Here is a 16,850-nt window from a genome sequence, read left to right on the forward strand (position 1 = left end):
TGTAAACTAACTACTAATACATAATTTCCAGATGTGTGCAATCAAGACCTTGCAGAATCGACGCTGTGACCCTATAAACTCACTTTGGAGATTGTTCAACTTACAGTGAGAACCATTATGTAACGTTGAATTAAAATAAAAAAAAAAATCTATCATATAGATCAATAGTTTTACAAAAAGAAAGAAAATTTCCGAAAAGACATACAAGGGAACCGTAGCAATGTCTAGTTGAAACAGTTTGCCCTGCTGTCTGGAGAAATAAAAATGAGCATCACTTGAGCAAATCCAAATCGATCAGGCCTTCTCCATGCCGATTCAGGAGAATAAATACTCCGTAACACTCAAGCCCAGGTTCTGAAAACTTATCAAATATCATGTCTAAACTGCCCATGAATAAATGATCTGAGGTCTATGAGGTGGGAGGTAAAACGCAAAGTCAAGACTTGGACATCTTCCTCTTCTTTTTTGACTTGGGTACTTGTGTAGATTTGTTTCCTGTTGGAATTTCCTCATTCAATAGATGCTCATACTCTTCAAGACTCGCAAAAGGGGACGCTGTAGTACCAGACTTCCTTTTCCTTTTTCGTTGGTCAAGTCCATCCTCCTCATCACTCTTACCATCTACATCTCCAATATCAACAGCTTCACTGTCATCATCACTGTAGTTATTGTTGGGACCCTCACCTTCTTCCTCAGCAATATCTGAGGTGAAGCCCAACTCCTCATCACTGACATTGCCCACTAAATTGTCGTCGTCTTCATTAGCAACCTCGTCCAAATCATCGTAATCATAATCACCATCTGCCTCTAAAGAAGGATTAACAGAATCTAACATGTTGTCAATCTCTTCATTGTCACTCTCATCATCACCACCAACTGCATATAACTCTTCAGCAGCCTCATCCTCCGTTCCCTTCTTTTTCTTCTTCTTTGGCTTCTTTGAGGTACTCATCTTGTTCATGTAGAACTTGTGAAAGACAAGATCTTCTGGGGGTACATCCATTTCAGCCAATGAAAGAATTTCTGCCCCAATCAACTGGTTGTTCATGTCGAGCTAGAGGAGAAACGAAGAGACAAAAACTCAGTTGTTTTAATGAAATCACAGGATATTAGGGCTCCAGTGAGGAAGTGTATCAATTTAACTTGCAAAGTCCAACTTTACTCCAAATATCTTAAACATAGCAGGGTCTAATTTCCTACTAATTAGTTCCTTTGGTTATCTTGTTTTCCAGTAGTATATGAAAAGTCGAATTACAAGCTTAATTTCGACAATTTTCATTCAGGAAATGGGCAGATTTCATGGAAATGCTGAATCAGGATGTTGATGGAAGAGAAATATCTTCTGAAAGATTCAATAACAGCAGGAAGTCCAAGGAAAAAACATATCTTCACTGAAATTGTTAGGCAGCAATACTAACCTTTTTAGCAGGCTCAATCTGAGAACCACCGTGCCATGCGCTCTTCTTTGGTTTCTTCTCCATGAATTTGTCCAGAAAGGAAGGAAGTGAAAGGTCATTTAAAGGGTTTCCATTGTACACAATGGTTGCCCCTGAAAGAAGGGTTCTGGCCATGGTAGCAACTGATGGATGCACATGGGAAGCCAGTACCATGAGCTCCCACCAGCTTACACAATCTGCGTTGCTGTTGATTCATAAAACAGATAATATTAACAAAACCAACATGACATTTGAACAGAACTATAATGTAATAACAGAGAAATTAGAGGGAAATAAATGTCAGACACAGTAGATTGTGTCTGCAACTTTTAGGCTGCACATAATCAAAGCTCGCTGGTCAATATTTGAGCAGAAATGTCATCAGAGAGTGAAGGAACTTTCGTTTTTTGGTCATTGAGAAAGAAAAAAAAAAGGACATTCTAGCTCCTACCGCAACTGCAAATGAAACACCAAGCAGATGGAATTACCAGTAAGTTGGTTCCCTGTGCCGTGGGTTGTACCCTCCAGGCAATGAGGATTTCGCTTGGGATACTTGAGGTTGGTTTTTATTTCCATTATGATCAGACATTGTTTCAGATTCCTGAAGATCTTCCGAACCACTGCCCACAAACAAGTCATCTGCTTCATCTGAAACATCATGTTCAGAGTTGAGAGTCAGAGAGCCATCCCCATCTAGTGAAGAATCACTGCTAGTACTGATGCCATCACTATTATGAACAATTTCACCATCATTATCGGGTATCTTTGGTGTGATGCTTGCTTGATTTTCAGATTCTTCCACAATATCATCAAAATGCTCAAGGTCTTCATCAACCGACTCATTCTGAAGCACCATATTCCTACATGATAAGAGAATTCTTAAATAGAGAATAGCACTTTTTGTTTGGGTATGTAGAATTGCAAAGTTTTCAACCTAGACATTATAAAATTGGTGTAAAGCTTATTCATAGACTTACCAAAGCGGCGGTCTTGCTTTAAGGACTTCGGAGAGGAGGAAAAGACATCCACAGGCATACTGAGGTGGCTGCTGAAGGGCAACCTGTTCAGATATTATAGCCATCAGTCTTTTTATGAAGTGCATGAAGAAGGAGAAAAGCAATTTCCTTTTTAATCAGATTGACACTATGTCCGGTAAGTACTCCAAGACAACTATTTACTCTTGAACAGTTTCGTAAATAAAATACACCTCTTCTGAAAGAAGCAAGTGAGAAATTCCAAATAATTCGGAAAACATTAATGCTTTGGGTATCAGAATTCCTTCTTCAATTATCGTCACCAACAAGCAAGGAATATTAAAAAGCCAGACATACTAAACAGAAGTGGGTCAAAATTAGCTTCAAAGCCCAGTTACGGGAAAAAAAGATATTAGCATCAACGCCCAGAACATAAAGGAACAAAGAAAGATGCGAAAAGGAATTCATAGGCCATAAATTCATGTATTGTATGTGTTATAAAATTATTTGACTGAATAACCTTGTAAGGAAGAAAATCAGAGTCCCGAGGCGTTTCAGTTGTTTTAATTATTAGATGTCTTACACCCACTGGAAGGACCAATAAAATGATAAGATACTTCATCACTAAAATGATAAGATACTTCATCACTAACCTGCAACAAACGCTTTGAGAAGGCAGATACTCGCTTTAAGTTAATATCACTTTTCATAGCTCTCAGAAGTAGCCCAATAAACATTTCTTCCTGAAGAAGAAACCACGTTAGAAGAAAATAATAATAGAAGAATAAAAATAAAAAATAAAAGAAGCCTTTCTGAGACAAATTAGTTGAGTTCTTGAGTCCCACTCTACTCATACTGAATTCATAGCAGAGGCCACAAGTCAAATTATCAACAAAGCAGAATTAAAGAAAAGGAAGAAGAAAGTGGTAGTGATTTTAGAAAAAAATAAAAATAAAATTCATCTTCTCCCTCATGATAGGGTAATTGCAGTTGGTTAAACGCTTCCACATTCCCAAATTTAAATAAGGATTAGCATGCTAAGTTGCTAGCTGCTAAAGGCACTGATTCAAGTAACTTCTATGCACTGCAAGCCTGAAAGCCATTTCTTGAGCTTTACACAAATGCCCATGTTACAACTTGCAGAAAGAATGAAAGCAAGCAACATAACAAACCAACAATAGTTTGTCACAAGTTCCAAATACTAATATCGCCATCCAAATGTTCAAATCCTCAAAAACCCCATCAATTCTCAACTCTGATAGTTGGGCAGTGTGTGACATGAAAATCAACCAAAACATACAATTAAAGTGTTTGTTCACACTTCACACCCTTACCACAGGTCACAATGTTACCTTTTGAAATTAATTAAAGGCAACCATGGCAACAAGAGTCTCACTAGGGTGAGAAGAAGCAATGTATAAATGCCCTTGCAAGATGAGATGTCATAGTGGAGAAGCTATTTGACAAACCCTTTGTTACTCGAAAGAAGAGGTATTGCAACAGTAAGACTTCAAATTGGGGTTTTTGTCACTTCACACCACCCCAACAAGAGTTCTATATTGTTGGAGACTTTGTAGACTCAGCAAGCCCTTACAAAGTCAATGACCATCCATATGTCCAAGACCAGCAGAGGAGGAAAACTGGATTCTCAACAATGCCAACTATTGTATTCCTCCTCACTTCTACCTAGATATAGATAAGATAGATATCTAACAAGTGGGCGTAGAAATTTAAGTTAAGAATTTAAACATCTTCACCTTCTACTATACTGTACCAGAAACAGGTCGAGATATTTTAATGTCATAAAAGAAGTATGGGGAAAGAACACTACATATGATAGAATAAAGCTCAGACTTCTCTGATATGTGAAACACAGAATTCTAGCGTACTCATGAAGACAGTACCTCCATTGTTCCATTGCAAGGCTTTTAATAAAACTGAATTCCATATAGGTATATACACACACATTATATATTGCTTTAAAGCCAAAGACACATCTCCCGACTGTTGAATAAAGTAGACAAATTCACTTGCCTTGGAAGAATTCATGGCAGCTGGAAGCAGGAGTTTTGAGTACAAGGCACGGTAAAAGCGATCGCTTACAATCTGATTCTTCGATGAGATCTTATCAAGAAGCATTAATGCTTGAACTCCTACATTAAAGTTCTTTGAATGAACCTGCACAAGAAAGTGTCACTTTTAGTTCCAAATGCACATATGAAATAGTACTCTAACCACACTCAGATCAGCATCCAGCAATAACAAATATATTACATTCTTAAGCAAAACTTTCACATATTTTTAACACAAACAAGTTGCCAAGCAGTCGCAAAGCTCACCAGCTGGAAGAGCATTGGTGTTTGGATCTCAATAATGTCATCAGCTTCATCACTTGAAACGAAAGGAAATGCTCTATTGATTCCCTGCAGGATATGAAGAAAGATTCAAGAAAAGTCGAGTAAGCCTTTAGGACGGAAGCTCATGCGCCGTAACACAACATAGTGAAGGCAACTTAAATATGTAAAAGTTATGTAATTATAAAACCATAAGGCATGGAAAAAAAAACAAAGGGACCATCAATCTGTTGACACATAGAGAAAAATGAAAAACAAATTACAAAAAGAAAAGAACAAGCAGTAATTACACAACATCAACAATTGATGAGCATATGGTGATGGCAATACGCAAACCACCAATCCCACCGCACTAGACGTATATGGCTAATCAGCTTGCGACTAGGTTCAAATCTGGGTGAGTTGAACAGAACCCACTTATATATCCCAGTTTAGTTTTGGGTTTGATTCCAGGTATATCAACCCGATTATGAAATAACTTCTTAATTTTCAAGGATTCTACACCTTTTTTCTTGTTTTTCTGATTTTCTTAAGTGATCAGGTTGTAGCCTGTAGATTGGCTTAGATTGATCGCATTAAGGATTGGGTTCTACTCAGATGGCCATGGAACTATAGTTTTTAATACCAGCAATCAAAATTAACAATATATCATGACATAACAGTATCATAGTGGTATGCTGTTAATACTCTAGAAAAGGGTGAACTCATACCGACTTATACTTTTTGAATACTGGAATGTAACTGAAAAAATAAGGAAAATAACACAAATAAAGGATATCTGATTATAATATACAAATGTTTAAAAAATCAGGGAACTATTCAAACTCATCGCAAAGTCTACATATATTGGTAAGCATTGGTGTCAATCGATGATAGAAAATAGCGAAGTGCCATGAAATACAGAGTGCATTACCACGAGATAATAAATACTTCAGATTGCAAAAGTAAACTCCACAACCTTCAAACGTGCACTATCATAAATGTCCACAACTTCTGATCTCAATAGCATCATCTTCGATATATAGAAAAGTTGGAGAATATTGAAAAAAGAAAAAAGAAACAAAAGAGCTGGTGTTGAGACTTCAACTAGATCTTAATCTATATTTATACCAAGGAAAAGGAGATTTCTAAACTTTTGATTGTAAATGCCAACTTTCAAACCATATTCTCTATATGTTTTTTCCCGGGAAGTAATTTCCACACCATACAGAAAAAGAAGGAAAGAGAAACTTGTATAAATAACAGAAATTTTGAAGGAAAGGAATCGTCTTTAGCAAACCTAAAGTCTCATATTCTTCGCTCTCTTTTCTGTTATGTAAGAGGCAGCGCTTGCTCCTTGATTGATGATTTTTTTGATCTCTTGGACTCTGTTGATCTGTAGGTTTGATTTCTGCTCTTTTGTTTTTGTGTATTAGGGACGCGTTCCCCTTTTGAACATTTTTCTAATATATTTTTTACTTATCAAATATATATATATATATATATATATATATATATATATATGATAGCATGAATGATTCAAGTGCTTTAAATCACAAAAGCCATCCATCATACATAGGACACATTGCACATGTGACAAGGGTGTCTGGTAAATGCTTAAGAAAAATATACGATTTTCAACGAACAGCAACACCTTCTATAATTGTGTATTTTAGAATCTGAAAGTTAATGCCAGTCCATATTAATTTTCAAATTACATTACTATCATAAAACTATTTTTATTTGCAAAGGAATCTGGGATATTATTACAAGGGAAACTTCCCTGCCGTTTCTTATTATTTTTTACAGTTTTATTTTCACAATCATACTTCATTTTTTTTTTTTTTCCTAGTTGATACTCACACACACGTCTCTTTCGAGACTTGAATCCCTGACCTCCCTTTGGGAAGTAAGAGGCTGATACCGCTAGGCCACTAGCCCGTTGGTCATTGTTTTTTGTTATGCAACTGAAAACAACGTTACGTTACAAGTAGAAATATTGGCCAGCAACGTTGGGAATCAAAGTAGATTGAACAACAAAAGACCAAGTTCGAAAAAGAAATCCATACATGTAGGATAAACATAATAGTCAATGGCATGCATGGGATCTTAAAATGGTATTGGCATCTAGTAGACTGGTACACGACAATAAACAATCAATTTTTCTCAAAGCAAAATCAAATATAACAGAGAATATCCACTAGACCCTCAAATCATAGTGCAAAATGACTGATCAACATTTTTACCCTTTCAAGGCTCTATCCCAATGGACAAAAAGAGTCGCATAAATAAATGCATTTTTCAATACGAGCCCAAAAGTAATGCTGGAACATCTAATCTAAGGAAACTTTTGGAAAGCTACTAGTAAGAAAACAATATATACTGGCTTCAGGAAAGTAAATTTAACCTATAAATGAAAGAACAGCCATGTGCTGGAAAATAGGCATACTTTCTCCAACAGTTACAATTTGAGCTACATAGCCTTTATTGGCAGAGCAGTACGTTCCATGTACAAAAAAATCAGCTGGAGAAAAAATTATCTATACCAACCGTTAGAAGAGCTGTTAGCAAACGTGAATCCAATTCAAAATGTGATATAGAAGATGGACTTTCTTTATTTTTGGAAGAATTGGAAGGTTTTTTATACTCTTCTTTGCTGTTTTTGTCCATCATATGACCTCCAGCAGCCTCAGAAATCAGGACCTGAAACAAAAAGGTTTGAACACTAATAAAATTTCAAAACATAGTAATTATAAATGTAACTTTGTGTCATAATGACCTGATCTATTAAATAGAAAAAGTGTATTTGGGGGATTATACATGATTTATTTAATTATTCTGATAAGGAGGATAAGGAGGATGAATTTGAGTCAAATAAATATATATATATATATATATTAATTGAGTAGAGGCTCAGAGACCCAAAAAGTACTAATGAATACTCAAAATAAGGTACAGGAAGTCTAATGATACCTTAAACAGGCCAAAATATACATCTATCAAATGTTTTGCCACTTTAGGTCCATCTCTTTTGTGACTTAACCGAATTTGGTTCAAGAAGTTAACCTGCAATTGAACAAATTCAGAACACAATTGTTTGAAGCTTATACAAAGATTACCACAGATAAAGAGGTTCAAGATAAAAAATATGGTCTTACCAGAACCAGGATTAGGGCCCTAGAAATCAGGGGCAAGCCAAGTGATTGGAATCAATATATCAGAACGTATAGTGGATATTCAAATTAAGTATCAAGATGGGTTCATCATAATTTCATAAAGAATACAATTCAAATTTTCACACAGGATCCCAATTAAGTTGCACAACTTAAACTATACGAAAATGTATTGTAAGCCAACTTTAGTTGCACCTTATAAAAAATCATATAATTGCTCGGGCCAATGTTATACAAACATTGCCTACTAACCGGGGACCAATCCCGTGGAAAAAAGATCTAATGCGTTGACAGTAGTTATAAATTTTACTGGAAAACAAAGACTGGCTTGCCCGAGTGAGAGCATGATGTCTGGGTTGAGGCACTATAGTAACAGAACTTCCTTGACCAAATTTAAACAAATCTTATATAAAAGATATGAACAATTAAATCAAGAACCCAAAATGGATTAGCTGGAAATGATGGTTTGAAACAATAAATATTTCCTTAGCAATTAGTATAAATAGGAGAATTAGGCAAATTGGCTGCGAATCAGAAAACATACTCCTTTTTAAGAGCATTAAAAGTTGCTCTTATGGCTGCCAAGAATCAAGGATCTTTTTATTTCCAGAGGCAGAATTGTTATATATCCATGGAGCTGCCCATGCCTAGCAGAGCAATTATTTAATATAAATTTTAACATAAGAAGCTATTTTGGAAAAGGACAAGGCAGATGCTTAAAAAATGAGATGCATTGAGAAACCATTAAGGAATAAGTTCTTAACCAGAGGCCTTATACGTCAGTGGAGCCACAGGGATAGTCAATTGATGAACATCAAGTTTCATAGCCTCTTATTAACCAATTTCCTAGAGCTAATAATTTTCTCCTATACTAAGACAAAGATATTGCAAAAATGTCAATGGTTTTGTTTTCGTTTTTTTTTTGTTTTTAATTTATTTATTCATTTATAAGTAAAAAAAAAAAAAAATTGTAAATGATTGTTAACCATCAATTGGGAAACACTACAAATGCCAATATTTATCCTTATTATTCTTATTTTTTTGTTCAACAGCAAAAAAATAATCCTGATATAATGCTAAAACAAGCTGAGTACTCCACAGCTAGACACATGCATAGGAACCTAATACAAAAACGCCAATAAACTTTATTTGCAGCTTAATGAATAAGACGGGCGAATTGGGAAACCATGCATATAAAATTTTTATGATCCGAATTTAGAAACTGTAGAGAAGTTAGATATCTCAATCTACAAGAAAAGTCCTCTAACATATACCAATAGTTTTGCAAGAAATTATCTAAATACCACTTTCCACATGCAAGAACTGAAGAGATCCTACTAAAACTATTGAGAAATTAGTACTTTGTCAAGCTTAAGAATCCATTATCTAAATGCTTAATAATTTAAAAATTAATAATAATATGCAATAACATTAAAGAGCCAGTTAAACACTAAAAATCATAGAAGTTTAACTGCTGAGGAGTAAAAGGCAGAGTTCAAAATAGGTTAGTGATTTGAACATACAGCATGATACTTGGCTCGTAATCCCAAATGAGGCCGGAAAAGAAAAGTATCCACCTCAGCAATCACCACAGCCTGTAAGAAAAAGGAAGGCCGAAAATGTGACTTTTTTTACCAGATAACACCACTCGACAAGCATATAAAAAAGCATTGAACCTCAAAATTAATGATCTTTCAAAAATTAGTTCTCTAACATTAGAATTATATATCTGTGCCTTATCTTCCTTTAATTGTTAGATCTTAATTAAAAAAATTGTGTCTGTCTTAACACTTTCAAGTTTCACTTGTAATGCTATATGCATTTTTCACCACGCGCACCTTGCGCCTAGAAAATTTGTTTTTTGTACTCTACTTGTCATCAAGATGCTTAGAACCTCACAATTGATGCAATTGATATAATTCAAATTTCTAGTTTTCATCTCACTTTCCAAAATCGTATATATTCTTCTCCATATCATTTCTACCTAATTTAGAGTATGCACTATATTTAGCATCTCTTAATATTTTTTAACTTCCTCTTTTTCTGTATTTGTGTTCTCTAAAACTTTCTTCATTTCTAAGTATCTGTCCTACAAATTCCTTTTTCTTTGTTATGTTTTGGACATTCTCATTCTGCAACATTAGTTTTATCTTCTAAATTCCATGTTATTTCTTCTATCACTTTATTCTTAAACATATTACTTTCTATCGTTTCAAATTCCACTGCCTAGTTCTTGGATTTTTACTCTTCTCTATTTCTTTATTGCCCTTTAATATATAGATATGAAACCATCAATTATGTTGTGAGGCTAAGCTCTCTCCTAAGATAACCTTACAATCTTCACATGTTACTCAATTGAACTTCTAGTTAATAAAAATCAATCCAACTCCTATTTAGTCCACTTTAAGAAATACTAAACATTCTCTCTCTTAAATCAAGAGGTGTTCACTAACATTATAAAATAAGATCATACGCACTGAAACATCTGAAACATCTAGAATAGCCTCACCAATGTCATTTCTATCTCCAAATCAATCTCACCAAGCACCATCTCATATCCTCCACAATCTTTTAGCCTCCCCACCATCATTACTATTACCATATCAATATCCACCACACACTATGTCATATCCTCCACAAATTTTCATCTTAACTTAGTGACCAATAAGGTTTCTTCCTATAAATAATTTCTCTCCTTGAAAGTTTCCTTGAAAAATATATATATCTAAACAAGTTCTCGTTGGAATATCTTTTTCTTTTCTTTTTTTTTTTTTCCTTCTTTTTTCTGATAAAGAGAAAGTAATATCTGATCTTGACACATTTGTGAGTTTAATGCTCCGTTCGGTAGGAAAGAAAAAATTTAGATGGAAGGAATGGATGAGATATCCCTAGGGAAGAGATTGCGCCTTTCTTTCTTTTTGTTCGGTTGGATGGAAGAGAAGAGAATAAGCTCACAATTATTATGTTCGTTACGAAAGAAGGAAAGATAAAGTTTTAAAAGATTTTACCATTATGTACAGTATTATCTATAATATTGTAATATTGTAATTTATAGAGTATAGTACTGTAATTTAAAATTTGTGTAATTTAGGATAGTATTTAATTTAAAACTTCTATAATAGTCCACTTTTCTTCCCTTCTCTCTTCCGCCCATTTTTGGACGGATGAAAATTTGAAAAGAAGGAAGGATGAGACATCCCTCCTATTATCCTTTCTTTCCTTGTATCATCTCTATCGAACAAAGAAAATTTGTTCCTTCCTTCCTATTTTCTTTCCACACCTCTTCCTTCCTTCCTACCGAACAAAGCATAAAGCACTTTCAGTTCGTACTTAAATTGTTTGGTTCTATACCCCATCATTTCCTAAAGGTTTCAAGCTGCACTTCATATTCTTTATGTAAACTAGTAATTAGTTCTAAAGAAATAGACCAAAAAGATAAAGATAAGCAAATAATTAGAAGAAGTTACACAACATAGTTACTTATCAACAAAAGAAAAAGTTACACTATATAGTTTACCTTCATGTTTGGATGGTCCGATAAAAGCTTTGATAAGTGAAAATCAGCATTAGATGCGGCCTTATTTTCAGGATCCCCTACCTGTTGGCAAAAAAAGGAAAAAGAAATGAGGATAGATTCAAAGAAGCTCCAGTTATCATATTAAGTTCAACAGATGACTTCAATAAGAACAAAAACTACAATGTCTGATATTTTTAATATCTTCAAATGAAATGAAAATTCAATGTGAAGTACTTTGTTAACTAGTGCAGAGAGCAACCGGCGCTCTTGCTCTGATTTACTCCTTAGCAACGCATATATGATCTGAACATCAGAAGGAAAACATAAGAATCCAACCAAATTCTATCGTAAGCTGAGTGTAGGAACAATTCAGATTGGACAAACCCCAAGTTCTCAAATCTCAATACACCCAATCATTAGAAAAACAAGATAATTATAAAGATATAGCCAGAAACGACACACGACAAACAAAAAATGAACAATCAACCTTCAATGCCTTGTCTTTTAGTATAGATAGCATATCTCTGGATGCTTCCTCAAGTGCAAAAACAAAACGTTCATACCTGCAGCAACCATGTAAATGATCAAGTGAAGGGGAGTGCATTAAATAGAAAAGATTCAACTAAAGTTCAGTATATTGTCAATCAATATTTATTGCAGTCGAGATTCACATTGCAAAATCATGACTGATATTAGATCTGTCTTTACGTATCTAGATGTGATGTATTTCTGATAATTCTAAAGAAAAACTGAAATCCCATCAAATTAAGCAAGTTTAAGTGCCATAAACATAAATGTGAGAGCAGTTTAGACATTTTCTATTCAATTTCTGTATGTTTTAGGCAGTCCAATTTCAACTTTCTACAGCCCGATTCCGTGTGTTTCTGAATTCCCTCGCACTCGGTGTGAAGTTGAGCAAAGTTAAATGTCAAGCACCAATAACACTGTCCTAAAAAAAGACAAAATAAGAATAATAAGGGTAAAGTGCCAAAAAAAAAACCTGAACTACGTCCGAATTTGCAAATAACCCCCTTGAAGTATATTTTGTGAACAATACCTCCTGAACTATCACATTTTGTTGCAAAATGCCTCCACGACTGGGCTGTTTTTCATTAAATGACCATAATGCCCTTTCTTATTGAATTACACTTGATCCATTTTTCTTATTAAAATATATTTTAAAAATTCATATTAATTTGATGGCATATTCTCCATTAAATTTTAAAAAAAATACCTTTAATTCTTGAAAATTTGTTTAAATAAAAATCTTAAGTCGAAAATTTTAAAACAATTTAAGTAATTTCTTAATTTTTAATGAATATATTGCATGAAAAAGAAGGCATTTTTTACTTAAGTATTTTCTTAATTTTTCATGAATATATTGTATGAAAAAGAAGGTATTTTGTTTACAGTAAAAAGGTTTAAATTAAGTATAATAAGTTTTATTATAAATATTAAAATTTAAATAATAAGTTAATCATTTTAGAAAATGGTAGTTACAACTCTATTTTTTTTTTTTTTTTTTTTTCATTTTTATGAAATTTATATTAATAATAAAATTAAGGTAAATGGTACATTTAATATTTAGATAAGAGAAAAAATAATGAAAAATAATTTAATAAGAAATGACAAATTTAATGAGAAATGGTAAAATTTTAAAATAGTCTTTTGTGATGAGTTTGTCCTTAATTGCAACAAATCATTAGTTCAAGGGAGTTATTCGCAAAAGGGTAATAGTTCAGGAGTTTTTTTGCATTTTACCCTAATAATAATAATAATAATAATAATTTGGTGAGTTTTCCAAATGTTATGTTGCATTTCCCTCTCGCCTCTTTGGTTCATTTTGGCTTATACTTTGTGGATAAATGCATTAATCTCCAGTACACACAAACCCTGTTTATAAGCTTAGGATCTAACAACTTCAGACCTTCACTGAAATTAAGCTGCATCTAAATAATTTCAACCAAGGCTAAAATTAAGTAAATTATTTCTCTATGCTTATCATGTGAGGAACAAAACTGTTTCGACATTTGGAAGACAATTTATTATATTTACTTTTTTACACAAGGTAGTTCTGTAGGCGCTCCACTTTAGCTTCCCGCCCAACGCTCTCCATGTATTACTTTCATTGACTTGAAAGGTAGATTGGGAGAAGCTAAGTGTAATTCCTTCTTTTGTAGGCGGGAGAAGCTAAATGTTCATGGCCACTAACTTTCATTAAAATAACACATTTATCCACAATTTTTGCTGGATTTCAACAAAATCTCTAGTTTTCTTACTCTATGGCAAGTGCATTTGAGGTCCAATTTTCTAAAACCCATACCTTCTTGAAAAAATGTACAATCTAGATAGGTTCTTTTCTATGTTTCGAAATGCTTCCATGCCCACTCTATTTCTCAACCAACTTTCGCTTCATCTCCTGCGTATTCTCCAAATTTTTCCTGGGCATTGGCCAACCAAACCTAAACCTAAACCTAAACCTAATAGTAAAAATATGAAGTGCAATATTTCAGAGCACTTTACAATGCCTTGTATGACAAGACAACTCAAGCAATGGAAACTTGATTTCAAGATTAAACACACATCTTATTTCAGTAACCCCCATTTGAAGCTTACAAGATTCAAGTTTCATTGCTTCCAAAACCAAGTTATTCATTCACTTTACCTTATCTTAGGGCAAGATATGCATAAACCAAGTACTAACTGATGCTTGCTACAATGATAAGGTTTAGTTTTGACTTGAAATATGAATAATCAAGCTCAAAATCCTTGACCACCTAATTTGATTAAAATGGACACTCACAAGAAGTTAGGCATGCTTTTTCTAGCTGCAAACAAAAAAGAAAGAGAGAGAGAGAGAGAGAGAGAGAAGGTCTAGCATACCTCTGCTTTAGGCAGTCCTCCCAATACCAAAGAAGTAGAAGAGAGTAACCGTCTTTTGACTCAGGAAGATGATTTACAGGCTGCTGGAAGAGGGTCTTCAGCTTACGATCAGGTAATAGACTGGCATAAAAGGAAAGTGGGAAAGTGTGAAATTAAAAAGTATTCCATAAATTATTTGCAATGATATAGTTTTTGGGTGCATTAATGTCAACATAAATACGGCAAACAATTAAACGCCAAACTAAGGAGGCGGAGGTTTGTGTGTGTGTGTATCCAATTTTTTTTTTTTTGGGGGGGGGGGGGAGAACTAAGTCAAATCCTCCCTGCATGGGCATATGTCCACCACAGAGACGGGCATTACAGATAAGGAAAAATTCCATTCACCAAACAATTGAGGGAGGAAAAGAAGAGAGTATGTAACCTCGAAATGAACAGTTCTTTTAGTGCTTCAAAGCCTGTCAATGCATGGCGCTTCCCCACTTTTGATGTCACCATTCCTGCACCACATAGTTTGTCCATTAGTAGCATATCAATGTATGCAGCACCAGATGACCAGCCAGGATATCAATATAAATGGGCAGCAACTGATCTATGATAACAACTTAGAATCGGTTGATATCAAATAAGCTCAGATGCATATTAAACTCCTCAGAATCTCAGCAGCAATTAATCAAGGTGAAATCTAAGATGTACACCACCAGACAAAACCAAAAGGACCCCAGCTGGCTTGCAATTGCTAGCATAGTTTTATACTTTATCCCACTCTGAAATGTAACTAAAAGAACCATCACCAAAACCCAGCAAGTATTTTTCATTTCCAATGAATAGCTACTTAACAAAGATTCGGACAAAGCAGGAAATTTAGATATAAAGTAGCATTTCTGTAAACCATACAAAAATATTTACATCCTGGTTATCCATCCAATATAGGTTTCTGCCGACTCAGAACATTATTGAGTAAAAGTCATGAATCTACCAAAAATACATTTGAAGAAAAAGTTCAAAATGACTAATTCACAGAGACCGCCACACAGAGGCGGAAGGATTGATGATTAACCTACAAATCAAAGAATCATCATCAGCTATTGCATTCATATATACCAGGAAAAGAAAAGAAAAGAAAAAAGAAGAAGAAAATAGCAAAAATAGCCCCTTGGTGTCTCCTGCATTGTGTTCTTTAAGGCCTTCTGACCAACAAACAATGTCATGAATGTTCAAATACTAGGACCTAATACAAATGATACTGGTAACCCCGGGAGATTTTTGTACAAGTAATCATCATCTGTGAGGCTTCACCAAGTTTTTTCTATATTCTGCATCAAGTTTGATTTCACTGACTTGCAGGAAACAAAAACTACCATAAAAATTAGGAAACTCATTAGCACCTTGTCTGCCTACAACTTACTAACATTTCCCCTTAACACCTAAATACTTCAATTGATAGTTTCCCATATAATACCTATAACTAAAATCACTTATAAGAGGACTGATAAGATTTGTATAACAAATGGAGAAGGAAAAATATAGAATGGTTGATGATAAGATATAGATTGCTTGGCAAAGTGTATTGGACATAGAAGATTACCCAAAAGTGCATCAAGTGATCTCAGATTCGCAATCGGATTCTCCCCGAGCATGACTGAAAACGCCGACACCTTGTCGGTTGCTGTACCCGACCTCTGCGTCGCAACAAGCATCTTTATGTCCCCACTCTGACCCCTCGACGATTCGAAGTCCTGCGTGTACTGTGCTAACAGCCTCTCCGCTAGCTCCTTCTTCCTCGCCACCAAACCCTTCCACTCCTCAACGTTCCTGAACTCAACCCTCTTCTTCCCTTCATCTCCAATCACTTTCTCTTCCAATTCTGCCAAATCATCGTACCACACACCCGAAGAACTCGCCTTCGCCAATGGAAGCTTCGGGAGATCCTTGTATTTGTCAAACCCTTTCGAATTGTCAACCGATCGGGGTTCAACTTGGACCCTAGGTTTGGTTCGTACTTCATTGTTGTTCTTCCTATTGTCCCTAGGTTTGGTTCGTACTTCATTGTTGTTCTTCCTATACTCCCTGGGTTTGGCTCGTACTTCATTGTCGTTGTTGCTATTGTTCTTAGCTTTCTCTCTCTTCTCTGGCTTTGTGTTGTTGCCGTTGGATTTTGGTGTTTCTGAGGATTTGAGAAGGCCGGTTTTACGAAAATCGGAGTCGTTGAAGCCTGAGGTTGGGACCGAGGAAGAGAGGCCTATTGAGGAAGCGAACGATGCGACGTCGGATTTCAAGAGCTCTGAGTCTAAGGTTGGTTTGGACTTCTTAGGTTTTGAAATAGCCATTGATACAAGTGCAGAGAGGTTTGAGCTTCAGCTTCCAGCGGAGGCTTTGAAGAAAGCCTGGAGAAGGGTTTTGGAGGCGGAAGGCAAGTGCGTCCCTAAGGCCATTTTAGTAAATAACCAAATATAGCACTCAAGTACACTCCGTACAACACAGTGGCAAGGGTCAAATTGGTAATCTTCTTACCCCTGCCATTCTTGAATAAACGA

At 35.0% G+C, this 16,850-nt stretch overlaps 1 protein-coding gene across 2 annotated transcripts; it reads right to left on the reverse strand.

Moving 5' to 3' along the window:
* Window positions 1-130: 130 nt before the first annotated feature.
* On the reverse strand, window positions 131-16,717 carry LOC132287071 (protein SLOW WALKER 2). Of its 2 annotated transcripts, XM_059789548.1 has the most exons (17): window positions 15,902-16,717; window positions 14,738-14,813; window positions 14,317-14,436; window positions 11,921-11,996; window positions 11,668-11,736; window positions 11,434-11,514; window positions 9,440-9,511; window positions 7,717-7,809; window positions 7,294-7,446; window positions 4,750-4,833; window positions 4,445-4,588; window positions 3,064-3,153; window positions 2,414-2,496; window positions 2,184-2,296; window positions 1,925-2,084; window positions 1,419-1,641; window positions 131-1,054 (listed from the first exon to the last, which is right to left on the reverse strand). In XM_059789548.1, exons 1-17 carry the CDS (start codon window positions 16,641-16,643, stop codon window positions 437-439), a joined length of 2,997 nt encoding a protein of 998 aa, XP_059645531.1. In that variant the 5' UTR covers window positions 16,644-16,717; the 3' UTR covers window positions 131-436. The 2 variants fall into 2 exon arrangements, with proteins under 2 accessions (XP_059645531.1, XP_059645530.1); XM_059789547.1 differs by having other exon boundaries at window positions 1,925-2,296.
* Between the last annotated feature and the right edge of the window lie 133 nt (window positions 16,718-16,850).

This window comes from Cornus florida, unplaced genomic scaffold (assembly GCF_030987335.1).
Source record: "Cornus florida cultivar Cherokee Brave unplaced genomic scaffold, ASM3098733v1 CherokeeBrave_3.0.0_Hap2_Chr11, whole genome shotgun sequence".
In the NCBI taxonomy this organism is placed as follows: domain Eukaryota; kingdom Viridiplantae; phylum Streptophyta; class Magnoliopsida; order Cornales; family Cornaceae; genus Cornus; species Cornus florida.

What these genes read in the sequence shown, in the direction of transcription:
- LOC132287071 (XM_059789547.1), bottom strand. Translation starts at nt 16,643, where the DNA reads ATGGCTATTTCAAAACCTAAGAAGTCCAAACCAACCTTAGACTCAGAG. An exon ending in TCTCTGCACTAGTTAACAAA is followed by an intron (nt 11,515 to 11,667) that starts GTACTTCACATT and finishes TTTTGCCAACAG; the next exon opens with GTAGGGGATCCTGAAAATAA. An exon ending in CACCAATGCTCTTCCAGCTG is followed by an intron (nt 4,589 to 4,749) that starts GTGAGCTTTGCG and finishes TTTCTTGTGCAG; the next exon opens with GTTCATTCAAAGAACTTTAA.